General features: G+C 49.7%; 1 protein-coding gene across 1 annotated transcript in view; it reads right to left on the reverse strand.

The window, feature by feature from the left end:
* The window catches only part of ABCC6 (ATP binding cassette subfamily C member 6), a 35,792-nt gene that overhangs the window by 20,341 nt on the left and 1,250 nt on the right, over window positions 1-14,201 (reverse strand). The window contains exons 2-8 of the mRNA XM_030301585.1: window positions 13,670-13,852; window positions 11,272-11,397; window positions 10,998-11,126; window positions 7,143-7,268; window positions 5,875-5,936; window positions 2,709-2,840; window positions 2,510-2,537 (exon numbers count right to left, since the gene is read on the reverse strand). Coding sequence (XP_030157445.1) covers window positions 2,510-2,537; window positions 2,709-2,840; window positions 5,875-5,936; window positions 7,143-7,268; window positions 10,998-11,126; window positions 11,272-11,397; window positions 13,670-13,852 — 786 coding nt within the window. The remainder of the gene's footprint in view (window positions 1-2,509; window positions 2,538-2,708; window positions 2,841-5,874; window positions 5,937-7,142; window positions 7,269-10,997; window positions 11,127-11,271; window positions 11,398-13,669; window positions 13,853-14,201) is intronic.

Raw genomic sequence — 14,201 nt, forward strand, 5'->3', positions numbered from 1 at the left:
TATGTAATTACCTTGTTAGCACTCCAGGTGGGTAGACTTCGCTTGTATTCCACCCCCCCCCCCCATATTCAGCTCCTAAATGTAGTAGGCACTCAATAAATACTTGTCAAATGAATGGAAAAAATAACAGATGTGGGACGTGTATAAAGGGCCTAACAGGAGTGTCAACCACTCAGTCCCTTAAGCGTCCGACTTGGGCTCAGGTCATGATCTCACGGTTTATGAGTTCGAGCCCCACATGGGGCTCTGTGCTGACAGCTCGGAGCCTGGAGCCTGCTTCGGATTCTGTGTCTCCTTCTCTCTCTGCCCGTCCCCCGCTTGTGCTCTGTCTTTCTCTGTCTCTCAAAAATAAATAAATGTGCATACAGTTGTGAAGATTTGTGGAAGGAAGGAAGGAAGGAAGGAAGGAAGGAAGGAAGGAAGGAAGGAAGGAAGGAAGGAAGGAAATCTGGTTTGATGGACAGAACCTGCCTTGGAGGCAGGAGCCTGAGATTCAAATGCCTGCTCTGTCCCCGTTTCCCTGAGCCTCAGTGTTTCCATCTGCCAAATGGGGTGGCCAGGAGATGATGATGAAGGCCTCTTTCCAGCTGGATGTTTTGCTCAGTCCTGTTCTGGTTGCTCACCCCAGAATTCGGAATTCCTGGGATCCACCTGAAGGCTCTGTAACCAGGTTCCTCCTTTCCGCAGGGTTTCACATTCCAGGTTTTAGGTCTCTGGACCGGGGGCCATTTAGTGCAGGGTGTACACGTGACCACAGGAAGAGGCAGGGGGTGACTGTCCAGGTCCAAGTTGGGAAAACAAAAGGGAGCGGAACAGACTGTGGCCAACCAATGCCCTGCCCACTGGGGCCTGCCCAGATCCACTCGCCTGTTGCCATGCAGGGGACGTGACCCGGCACTGCCCATGTCCTTTAAAAGACACCAGAATTCCAGATTTTTATATGAAATCTCCAATGTTTTAAATACTGGCAACTTTAAAAAAAAAAGAGAAAAAAACCCCGAACAACACATGGACCAAGCATACCTTGGGAACCTGACCTGGTCTGCGAGTGGCTGGTTCCTGACCTCTCAGGATGACGTCCTCTCCCTTCCCCCCAAAATTGCAAAATACTTCAGAAATAAAACCAAGGTTCTTTCTGTGTGTAATCAGTCAACTCAGAAAAAAACTCAGGGAGGCCTTTGTATGGCAGTGTCTTCTGTCGATTGCTATGGATTCTTAATCTGTCCTGGAGAATGTTTCTATCCTGGCTGCAATATTCTCATGCCCCTGAGGGGAGGTCACAGCTGGGAGAGAGTGGGCAAGACCTCTAGGACTCTTTTTTTTTTTAATGTTTATATCTTTTTGAGAGAGACAGTGTGAGTGGGGGAGGGGCAGAGAGAGAGGGAGACACAGAATCCGAAGCAGACCCCAGGCTCTGAGCTGTCAGTGCAGAGTCCCATGTGGGGCTCGAACTCACAAATCGTGAGATGGGACGCTTAACCGACTGAGCCACTCAGACGCCCCCCTCTAAGGTCCTTTTGAATGAATTCGGCCACTTAGAAATCATGTAAGACTAGAGGGGCAATTCAACAAAATACTCCTTCAATGAGTTGCTATTTTGACTTGCTCATATCATTTACCCCTTTTGGGAAAACATACCCCACTGTGGCTCTGAAGGGGCTACCGATCATGGGGCTGCCCCCGGCTATGGCATTGGTCCTGACTCGAGTCAGCCAATGCCTTCCCTAGCATTTTCTCTACAGACGCTAGGAGAGACACTCCTGCTGGGGTTACTGCACTGGCAGGATATCAGGCGAGCCAATACATCAGCTGAGCTGAGAGATGGAGAGAAAGAATTTGGATATTATGCAAGCCCCTGGATCCAGCCACACCTGAGGCTAGACCTACCTTCTAAGCTATGTGAGCCAAAAGACTGTCTCTCACTTCTTCTAATTTGGAGGATGCAACAACCCCCACAAAATCCTAAAGTACACAGGGGAACCCTCTAACTCTTCCCACAGGGCGAAGGCACTTTTGTCAGTCCCCTGAAACACGAAGTGCACGTGATTTGGCCAAAGTCGTCAACTACTTCATGGCAAGACTGCTTTAACCCACGTTTAATGAATCCTATGTTGACAGCTCTTTTCTGTAGACCAGAGGTTCCCAACTGGGTTCCTCAGAGTCAGAGGGGACCACAGAAGTTTCCAGAGATGCCACAGAGGGCAAGGGTGAGGCAGAGCTGGCAGGACTAGAAAGGGCTGGAAATCCTCCAGATAATTGACACTACTGGAGCTTTTACCATTGTTGGGGTATTTGCTCAGTTCTTTTCTACAAATAATTTTTTTTCATCCCCCAGAAGCTAATGGCATCCTCGTTGAACAGATAAGAAAACCGAGGCCCAGGGAACGAATCCCTCGGGTTAGATACTGAGTAGTTGGCTGCACGTTGTGGACCACCACAGAACCTTTCACTCCCCATCTGTTTCCTGTCTGCTGTCCCAACATCCAAGCTTCCCTCTGGAGGCACCCACTGTGTCCTCTTGGAAGCTGCGAAGCACTCTGGGAGGAAATGTCCCTTGGGCCTGGTCAGTTCATGCTTACTGGGATCAGCTGGCAGGCAGGGGACTATGGCAGTGGAGCCCAGAGGAGGGTCTGGGGTCGTACTCGGGGCCAAGTGATGAGCTTTGCTGGCCAAGCGTTGGGCCGGGCTCTCGTTTCTCACACACTCACCGCTGGGCCGCACTGCGGTTTCTCGTCCATGCCCTCTCAAGCTGGGAAACAATTTCTTTTGAGGAGTTTTCTCGCCCAAGTGACCAGAGGTCTTTTGGCCCAAGCGGCCTCCTGTAGCCTCTCCAGACCAGCCTGTAAAAAGAGAGTCACCAGGACAAGCTCTTCCCGCCATGCTCTCCTCCCCTTCCCCACAGGGTCCTGCCCTGGGAGCTATGTGACCCTGAGTAAGTCACTTTTCCTCTCCTGGCCCCTCAGGAAAATGAAAGCATTTAGCCTCAGCACCCCCAACATTTGTGGGGCGCTTCCCAGTTTACAAAGATCATCCCATTAAATCTTACACAAGAACACTCGGTGATAACTATTGACCTATTTTACAGATGAGGAGAAGAAATCGAGGTTCAGAGACACTCGGTGACTTAATCAATGGACAGCCTGTGTGGCGAGGGAAATAAACCTCCCCAGAGTCAGAAGTCCAGAGTTGGAAACCTGAGCTCCACCCTCAGCTTTAAGTGCCTTGTTCACCTCTGCAGCCACCTGGCCTCAGGACCTTTGCACATGTACATTGCTCTGCTTAGAACCCTTTTCCTGCCACTCTTCACCTGGCCGCTTCCTGGGCTTAGACGTGATTTCTTTAGATACCCACTTGATGGCCCTTCAGTCCACGTAGATTTTCCTATTATAGACTTTTTTCCTGAGCTTTTCTTTACAATGCTTGTTGCCATTATGACTTACTTTTTTGATATGGTTATATGTTGAGTGTCTTTCTCCTCCACTGGATGGTAAATTCCATGGGGGCAAAAAGTACTTGCCTTTATTCTCCTCCTCTATATCCTCACCTCCTGACACAGGACCAAAGATTTGTCAAATAAAACCAGTTTTCAGCTCTGTCACCTTGGGCACCTCCCTTCCCACCAGTGGATCTCAATTTTCTCACCTTAAAATGAGAGTTTACCAACACTTGGACTGGATTGTAGGTGGCACATTATTGGAGGCGGTCACGGAGAGGACATGACCTCCGGGTGTCCCACAAGCTGGACGTGGGCAATCAGAGGCTCCTCGCCCGTCCTCTGTCCTTGGAAAGTAGGATCTGCCCACTCTGCCTGCACTAAAAGTCGTTTCAAGGATGCAGCCTTGAGAAGGCAATGTGTTGTTGAGACTATCTGGATGGTAGATGTGCCTGAACCCCGCTGAGGCCCCCGCATTAACTTGTAAGATTCTGGCGGGCGGGTGAGGAGATCTATTCACTTTGTGGCCGCCCAGGACAAGCCTCCTAAGTTTCCTTGCTTATTAAAACCACCACCTGCCAATTGGAACGGTCTGCTCTGTATTCAGTCTGTCTTTGCCAAGCTGGGGGCCAGCACACATACACAAGAGATCAATTACTCTAGACTTCAAGGCGGGAGCGTGGTTTATTACTTCTCAGGTGTCTGTAATTTTCCTGATAATACCAAGGAGATGGTCTTGTTTGCTGCTGGTCCTAAGCTCGCCTCGGAGACTTTCCAAGTTCCTTTTTTTTATTTTTATTTTTATTTTTTTTTAACATTTATTTATTTTTGAGACAGAGCGAGACAGAGCATGAACGGGGGAGGGGCAGAGAGAGAGGGAGACACAGAATCGGAAGCAGGCTCCAGGCTCTGGGCCATCAGCCCAGAGCCCGACGTGGGGCTCGAACTCACGGACCGTGAGATCGTGACCTGAGCTGAAGTCGGACGCTCAACCGACTGAGCCACCCAGGCGCCCCTCCTTTTGTTTTTTTAATGCAGAGCAAATTCAGCCAATCTAGTTCTGACCTAGAAATTATTAACATGACCTGGTTTTCACTGAAATTTTGAGGGGAGGAGATCTATGTGGCAAGTGATTTAATAGGTTTTTTTCCAACTTGGCAGTGATAGAAAGTTTCCTTTAAAAAAAAGTTTATTAAAGTAGAAAAAGTGAGTTGATTTAAAGAAAAAAAAAAAAAAACCCAAAACCAGGCGCCTGGGTGGCTCTGTCGGTTGGGCATCCAACTTCGACTTGGGTCATGATCTCACGGGTTGTGGGTTCAAGCCCCAAATCGGGCTCTGCACTGTCGGCATAGAGCCCACTTCTGATCCTGTGTCGTCCTCTCTCTCAGTCCCTCCCTTGCTAATTCTCTCTCTCCCTCTCTTTCTCTGTCTTAAAACAAATAAACTTTTTTAAAAAGTTTTTAAAAAAAGAAAGAAAAATGAGTTTAAAAATAGAAAAAAAACCACTAAGTAAAGGAAGGAAAATAAAATCCCAATAAGGCAAAAAGCTTGAAGAATGATCCACAAATGCCTACATTTGGGAAAAAGAGGGCTAGGTCCTCTCTAGAGCTGTTTGGCCAAACTGTATGCACTTCCCATCAATTCCTCACCCCGAGGGCATTCTAGTCTTTATGTATTCACCAACCACTTTGTATAGTACTCATTATGGGCCAGACCCTGTGCTCAGTGCTTTGAAGCCTTATTTCATTTAATTCCCACACCCCTATTAGGTAGATACTCTTATTATCCTCATTTTTCAGGGGTGGGGACTGAGATGCAGGGAGGTTAAGCAGCTTGCCCAGGGTCACACAGCCAGGAAATGGCGAGGCCAGGATTTGAATCCAGGGGCTGCCAAGATCTGACTGCAATGTGGTCTGGAGGGGATAGGGCATCCTCACTGCCTGGTGTGCTGGCCCTGGAGAAACACATGTCTTCTCCACCTCTGGGAGCCTCTGGGGAGTAAAGATGTGGTCTCTTCTGTCCTTACTCCCGGTGCTTAGCAAATAGCAGGTGCATATTAGATGCTGGTGGAACGAATGCAGCCAAGGAATAGATTTGGTTTTGTTGAGCACCTACTGTGCATAAGCACTAAGCAATGTACATTTAATGAAGGTAGAGCTGTTCCTCTTTTATAGAGGGGAAAACTGAGGTCCTGAATGTTTGTGATACGGGCCAGCTAAGAAGGAAAGCCAGACTCAATCCCAGATCTCACTCCAGTGAGTGAATGGGAATGGGGTGTGGAGATTGAACACACTGACATCGGACAGAGAAGCACTGAGGCTGGGAGGAAGAAAGCCTGGCTGACCTTGGTAGGCTTGACCGGAAACGTCTTGGGGGGAAGAGCTGTAGTGACGAATAAGAAAGCAAATGCACCTGGGCCCCTTCCCTGCTACTCTACTTACCCAGAAACCCACCAGAACATGGCCTTGGAGGGGAAGGAAGCTCCAGCCTCTGGGCATGGATTCTGTAAAGACAGGAGATGGTGTTGGTGAAGGACGCAAGTCTCACATTCCATGGCCAGTATAAGGGCAAGGGAACCAAGGTCAGGAAGACCGGATGAACGGACCGTGAGCTCGGTATTACTAGAAGTGCGCATTGAGATGCCCTGACTGCTTGTTACAGGTGAATACCCGTGGGCTAGGTGCTTCCTAGCAGGTAAGGCCCAAAGCGATTTGTGCCACAAATCTGACAGCAACCAATAGGTAAGAACTAACAGCTTCCCAGGGGAACAACTATTACTAATACTGAGACTAAGAAGCTCCTAGAAGCACGGAGCATGTGTGACACAGACAATAACATCCTCGACAACATCCCTCAGTGAATTTGGTGAGAAGTGCGGAGGGATCTGTCCTGAGACGTTGCCAGCTGCTCCAGAAAAACTGCACGCGTCTTTGCCTTTTACCACTAGAGCACGAGACTGCTTATTTCACCACATCTTTGCCATCACAGCTTATTATCAATTTTTAATGTTTTCTTTCATTCTCACAGAACAAAAAAGTTCTAGAGTCTTCATTTGATTACTCATGTCACTGAGCATTTTTTTTCCTTAGGAGACCTTAGCTCAACTGTCTCTTCCTCAGAGAATTCTTTCCTGATTTCACAGGCTAGTTCAGCGCTACCTGTTGTAAACTCTCACGGACCCCGAATTTCTCCTGCAGGGCACTTGCCCCAAATGTAACTTTCTACGTGCTTGTGCAATTATGTGATTAATGTCTGGTTGCTCTACTTGGCTGTTAGCTGCATGAGGACAGGGACTACGTCTGCTTGTTTGCCATAGATCCTCGGCACCTAGCTGGGGTACAGCGCAGGGACTGGACCACAGCTCCTGGGCCAGATCTGGCACAGTGCCTGTTTCTGCAAGTAAAGTTTTACTGGCATACAGCCATGCTCCTTTGACATACTATCTGTGCAGCAGCAGCAGAGTTGAATCGACGCCGCAGAGACCATATGGCCCACAAAGCCTAAAATACTTTCTGTCTTGCTCTGATCAGAAAAAGTTGGCCAGCCTAGGGCACAGATATACAATACACATTTTGCTGAATGAAAGAATGGGTAAAAAATGATGAAAGGCTCGTGTCCTAGTTTAGCTCCCTTCTGTCCCACGGGGAAACTGAGACCAGAAATGAAACAGGGACAAGGGAGGTGCTGGGTTGGAGACACGGCCACTTACAGACTGTTGGGGGTCTTTAGGGAAGAAGGGGGGTTGATCGACGAGGCAGGACAGCACAAACTGTGCCAGCACCAGAGACAAGCACAGGTAGGTCGACAGGTGGTAGTAGGGGTCACTCTGGAAGCCCTGTGGACGAGAAAGCACAAGTCCCATCGAGTGTGGCATGGTGAAGTCTGCAGCCAGAGGCCTGTGGGGAGCAGAGGCTGGGCAGGGTGTCTCTAAGGGGAGGAATGCTCACGGCTGAGCAGGTTTCTGAAGCTATGAGCAGTGCCCAGGCAGGGAGCCAGAGTCACAGGGTTTGAAAGCCAGTGCCCCCGGCATGCCTGGTGACCCGATTTAGGAACACCCGACCCCCATACTCTGCATGAAATGGGGGGGCATGTGTCTCCCCTTAGGCAGGTGACAGTTGACCACAGCCCCTGGAATGTGAGCAGGGGGGGATACTTTTCCTTTCTCCTTGTGCCACGGAGGAAAGCCCTTCTCTACTCCAGCCCCCACCCCAATATCCCATTCTGCTTCCTCATGGCCAGTGTTTTCTGGTTTAAGAGGGAAGCTGGTTTGGGGCACCTGGGTGGCTCAGTCGATTAAGCATTGGACTCTCAGTTTCAGCTCAGGTCATGATCTCACCGTTGTGAGATCCAGCCTCCCATGGGGCTTGCGTCGGGCTCAGGCTCACGGTGCAGAGCATGCTTGGGATTTTCTCTCTCTCCCCTCTCTGCCCCTCCCCCAGTTGCGCGCATGTGTGCACACGCTCTCTCTCTCTCTCTCTCTCAAAAGAAATAAATAAACTTAAATAAAAAAGAAGGGAACTGGATTTAGTGAGCATTTACTCCACCCTGTGCCTATGCGGGAGTCTTTTTGGGCACTGTCTCATCAAGTCCCTCCCCACTCTGACCCCAGCTGGAGTTTAGCTGCTCTATTTTACTCATACAGAAACCAAGTTCACAGAAGCAATAGCACCTTGCTCAAGGGCACCCAGATGATCCGATCCAAATCAAGAACTTTTGCTGCCACACCGTGATGGCTTTCATATCTGCTGCCCCTCTGTCAGACTCCCTTAATTTCTTTTCCCATGCTCAGGTATGTGGTTTATGCAGAAGTGACTCCATTTCAGGCGGTGGGCAGGGGACTGAGGTCTGACCAGTGAGTACGTTCCAGTCCCCTGGCTACTGTGATGGGGTCAGGAATGGACATACGACCCACACTGGGCCAGTGAGAGCTGGAACCATCAGGAGATCTTTCACTGGGGTTGCGGCAGGGGTGGAGCCTAGGTCTAGTGCGATTGTTGGTTCTTCTTGCCACCCCACTGTTGAACAAATAACAGGCCAGAACCAAGAGACAGAAGGAGATGGAGATCTATCTGGTGGCGTCATCTGAACACTTGGACCAACCGTGCCCAGGAGAGCCCCCATGTAGGAGCTAATGAATTCCTCCAGACTTTTTTCCCCCCTTAAGCTAGTGTGAGTTGAGTCTTTGTGGCTTAAAACAAGAGCCCTCGTTTCAAATGGCAGTTCCTCTACAGGATTTCTACTCTTTTGTTCTTACTTCTGTTTTCTGAGGTATTAGACAATTTGATATCCCAGTTACATCGTGGCTCACCTTCTCTATAATGCCATTTTTTTTAAATTTTTTAACGTTTATTTATTTTTGAGACATAGAGAGACAGAGCATGAACGAGGGAGGGTCAGAAAGAGGGAGACACAGAATCTGAAACAGGCTCCAGGCTCTGAGCTGTCAGCACAGAGCCCGACGCAGGGCTCGAACTCACGGACTGCGAGATCATGACCTGAGCCGAAGTCGGCCGCTTAACCGACTGAGCCAGCCAGGCGCCCCTATAATGCCATTTTTACCACTGTTTCTATCGGGACATTTGTTCTGAATTCGGGGGAGATGGACTTGGGCTCTGCGCTCCTCGGCCGTGTGACCTTGAGGAGGCCGCTCATTTCTCTTAGCCTTGGTTTCCCCGTCTTTAAAACGGGACTGTGAGAATCTGCCATAGCACATTCTTGTAAGAATCCAATGAAGACATGACATAAAGTGGCTTTTGCAGGGCCTGGCATGTGGCCGGGGTCACAATATTAATGCGTGGTCACAATATTATTATTTCTGTGCTGCATCTGGCCGCTGGGGGAACCTAGCTTTGCACACATCAGTGGATGGCCTGTGCAATTTTCCCATCGGTTACGAAGATTACTTTGTGAAAATCTGTCCTTAAGGACAGAATGGTATGTCTCTGCCTTTTCCTTTCGGGAGCAGGACTGGAACAACCATTTGGCTGGAGAAACGATCTACAGCCCGTTGCAGGGGGGTTTCCAGATCTGAGGTGAGCATCCCAACTACACAAGCACTTTTCGACCGGGGCAAATTTGTCCCCAAGGGCAGACACTCTGGGTTTTACCATCAAGGGAAGGTGTGCACTTGGCATCCAGCAGGTGGAGGCCGGGAATGCTGTTTAACATCCGACAAGGCGAGAACGGCTCCCCCCGCCCCAAAGAGAATGATGTCAAGAGTGCTGAGGTTGAGGAACCGAGGTCTGGGCTATTTCTCTCTTTGCAGGTAAACAGATCCGATGTGTCCCTTAACATGGAACTGCTATTGGCCAGGATGGGAAACCGAAATATAGGGAGGGGGGGTGGGGGGAAGGGAAGCCTGGGTAGCTCAGTGGGTTGAGCATCTGACTCTTGATTTTGGCTCAGGTCCTGATCTCATGGTCTTGAGAGTGAGCTGAAAGCACAGTGCTCACTCTCTCTACATAAAATGAAAAAGAAATATGGATGGATATGCAACAATGCGTATTATGTCCAGAGGGGAGCATGGGTGAGGGTAGGTGAGAATGAGGGGAGATGTGCACGCTCATACAGAAAGAGTGTGTGCGCAGGTATGTTTTGGGAGGTCATTCCACTCACTCGTGTCTCGCACTTGGAGCCTTTTCAAGAACACAAACTTGAGAGAGTAACATGTTGTGGAGACTGTCTAGACATAAGCCTCTATATACTTTGAAGATTCTGGTGGCAGGTGCGGACATCTACTCGTCCTGTGGTGCCTGGGACAAGCCTTGTAAGTCCCCTTGCTTATTAACTCTGCCAGCTACCATCTGGAGTATCAGGTATTAGACCTAATACTAATTAGACCTAATTTTTTTTAATTTTTATTATTTATTGAGAGAGATTGTTTATTATTTTTGAGAGACAGACAGAGTACGAGTGAGGGAGGGGCAGAGAGAGAGGGAGACACAGAATCCAAAGCAGGCTCCCGGCTCCGAGCCGTCAGCACAGAGCCCGACGCGGGGCTCGAACCCACGAACCGCAAGATCACGACCTGACCTGAAGTCAGACACTTAACCGACCGAGCCACCCACGCGCCCCTATGGGGCCACTTTCAAATTTCATCGGGGAAGCTCCTGACGGCGTGAACCAACACTGCACCTGTGGCCAGTGGTGCGAGGGAGGACGTGTGCATGGGTGTGCAGTGTGGGAATGGGCGATGCATGTGCCTGAATCGTGTGGGAGCTTGAAGGCACAGACAGACACACTGGGTGGCGGCAGGTGTGGGTGTGTTTCAGACGGTAGTTGTGTGATGCATGAAAGGTGGGGCACAAAGGGGTGCATCTGCTGTGCAAGTGAAGTGTGTGAGCTAAGTGTGTAAGACCCTGGGAATGAGTGTCCATAAAAACATATGGGATGACGCATACACCTGTGTGAGTGAGTGTGCCTGTGTGTCGCTGGAGTTTAAGCAACCGTGGTGTGTGTCCCTGTGTAGACAGTAAGTCATGTGCGGAAAGGGGAGGAGGAAGGAGGGAGGCAGGGCAACCCACGGCCTGAAACTGCCACATCGGTTCCCCAGGCTTCCACTTACCCCTTGCGAGGCCAGCTGGGCAGCAGTGGTCACTGGCAAGAGAAAGCAGAGAAGCCAGTATCCAAACAGCAGCCCCGATGCCCGGACCCCTTTCTTCCTCTCCGTGTGGACCAGGAACATGGCGAAGCTCTGGACAGGAGAGTCAGGACAGGCCCCTTAAGGTGGGCAGGGGCAGGGAGGGCGGAAGGGAGCTGCGCTCTGCCCCACACCCTCCACCAGGGCAAGAGAAGCCTCTCAGCCAGGAGCAAGCCCAGCAAGCCTGGGTTGTCCTTACCGTCGTGGTGAGCCACACAGTAGGATGAATGAGGAATTCTGGGGCCTGGGGTGCTCCCTGCTGGATTCTCCAGAGAGCCACAGACACGCTGGACGTGCACAGGATGATGAGGGCAAGCCCAAGCACCTGGGAAACAGGCTTGGCTAGATAAGGCCGGCGGGCAAAAAGAAGGGTGGGGGGCAAACCAGACAGGGACCCCACGCCCACTGGGCGGTGGCTCTGGATGAGGCACCGCTAAGGTCCCAACATCATAATTTAGCAGTGCCAGTGTGAGAGATGCCGAATAAGAAGCAGGAAGGGGAGCCTTACCTACAGACTCACCTTGACCTGGAAGTGTATGCCCCAGGGACCCAGGCCAACCCAGTATTTTCCAGAATGCGAGGGTGGGGCAGGGTGCACCAAGAGTACGCAGGCGAGGTGCTTTAGGTATGAAGAAGCGCCATGGGGGTGCCTGGGTGGCTCAGTAGGTTAAGTGTCCAACTTCAGCTCAGGTCATGTTCTCATGGTTTGTGAGTTCAAGCCCTGCGTTGGGCTCTGTGCTGACAGCTCAGAGCCTGGAGCCTGCTTCAAATTCTGTGTCTTTCTCTCTCTCTGCCCCTCCCCCGCTCATGCTCTGTCTGTCTGTCTGTCTGTCTCTCTCTCTCTCAAATAAATAAACATCAAAAAAAATTTTTAAAAAAGGGGCTCCTGGGTGGCTCAGACGGTTAACTGTCTGACCTCAGCTCAGGTCACGATCTCATGGTTCATGAGTTCGAGCCCTACATCGGGCTCTGTGCTAACAGCTCGGAGGCTGGAGGCTGCTTTGGATTCTGTGTGTGTGTGTGTGTGTGTGTGTGTGTGTGTGTGTGTGTATCTCCCTCTCTCTGCCCCTCCCCCCACTCACACTCTGTGTCTCTCGAAAATAAATAAACATTTATAAATAAATAAATAAATAAATAAGCGGCCTAAAACAACATTCACGCAGGGTATGAAAAACTTACACTCTCTTCAAGTCCCTTTGACCTCTACTATTTTTAAAAAGTTTTTAATGTTTATTTATTTTTGACAAAGAGAGCACGAGTGAGTGATGGGCAAAGAGAGAGGGAGACACAGAATCTGAACCAGGCTCCAGGCTCTGAGCTGTCAGCACACAGCCCGACGCGGGACTTGAACTCACCAACAGTGAGATCATGACCTGAGCCGAAATTGGATGCTTAACCGACTGAGCCACCCAGACACCCGTGACCCCTGCTATAAAATCAAGGAGAAGCTCTGTCAGGACTGGTATGTCTCCAGACCTTTCTCTAAGATGCGGGGATCTCTCTTCTGAATGAGAGAAAGCAGGAAAGCAGAAGGTGGACACAGGTGGGAGAGAAGACGAGGCCTCTGGGCGCATAGCAGGAACTATTACAAGCACCTCACAGTCCAAAGCAGGGCTCCAAGTACTACTGGCAGCCTGGGTTTGACCCGCTGCCTATTATTGTATCCCCTGTGAGCTAAGGATGGTTTTTGACATTTTTCAATCATTGAACAAAACTCAAAAAAGTATAATAGGTCGTGATGTGTGAAAATTACATGAAGTTTAAATTTCAGTGACTTTCGAGAAAATGCTATCAAGACACAGTCATGCTTATTTATTTACTGTCGTTTGTGGCTGCTTTTCTGCTGCAATGGCAGAGTAGGTGACATGGAATCCACATGGACCTTCAAAGCCTCAAATATATACTGTCTGGCCCTTTAAGGAAGAGTTCGACAATAGGACAAAAATTAACGAGGTGGTATGGGAAGGACGTTCTTTTTTTAATTTAATCCAAGTTAGTTAGTATATAGTGCAACAATGATTTCAGGAGCAGATTCCTTAATGCCTGGGAAGGACATTCTTGTAGAGGTTTGGAGAACGGGATGGATGAGCAGAAAGGCTCACACTTGGAATGCCCGTGTTTTTGTAACACACTAAAATAAATACAGAACAATTTTAAGAACCGGTGTTTAGAACTGCCAGTGGGAAAACATAAAAATCAACACGTAACTGTTCAAAAAATTTTTAAAAGTTCACCCAAGTGTGACCCTAAAATCACCTCGTGTACCCCAGGAGTATACCTCACACACTGTGGGTAATTCCAAGGTATGGTAGTCACAAACTGGCCAGGAACATCTGAACATCCGGATGTGTGTGTTTGCAGATGGGTGGATTTTCATTGTCACCATATCTGTTTGGGGGAATCTGGTGCCACAGAGTTCACCTCTGTAGCCTCTCTGGAGTATTGTTCTGTTTGACTAAGAGGTCCCCGTCTTGTCCCCACCCTGGGTGCTCCTTGAAAGGAGGAGTGTCCACTTTGGGGTCTCCGCCAAGGCTCCAGCCAGCTTCCCACACCTCCCAACCATTGTCTGGTTACAGCCTCCCAGAGGCAGCGGTTACCATTTTGGCCTTGAAGAGCGGGGACATCCGGAGGTAGTTGTTGCCGTGGCGATGGATGTAGAGGAGGTAGACGGGGCCAAGGACCCAGAGGTACATCGGGGGTACCCAGATCCCTGCCGTTTTCAGGAAGCACACGTTCAGTAGGTGGGCAGCAATGGGTTCAGGCTCTGTCCAGTTCCAGACCTGAGGGAACACCAGGGCGACCCTTGTGATCTTACAATGCAGGAGTCCCAGATTCACCTGATTAGGGGGCAAGGCAACCATCTGGACTCCTAACATTGACATGAAAATGGGCCCAGCACTCTCTGGAGTACCTTATAAGTCTCAACTCCTTTAATGCTAATAATATCAACCCTAAGAAGTACAAGCAATTATGCTACTGATTTTGCATATGAGGAAGCTGAGGCCCAGAAAGGTTACATAACCTGGGTGACTATCACCCAGTGTGGTGGTGCTGGGATTTGAACCAAGGTGGCTGGGTCCTGGAGTCTGGGATACCTGGGTTCCAGGATGAATACTGGGTGCAGACTGT

Source organism: Lynx canadensis, chromosome E3 (assembly GCF_007474595.2).
Source record: "Lynx canadensis isolate LIC74 chromosome E3, mLynCan4.pri.v2, whole genome shotgun sequence".
NCBI classification, from domain to species: Eukaryota; Metazoa; Chordata; class Mammalia; order Carnivora; family Felidae; genus Lynx; species Lynx canadensis.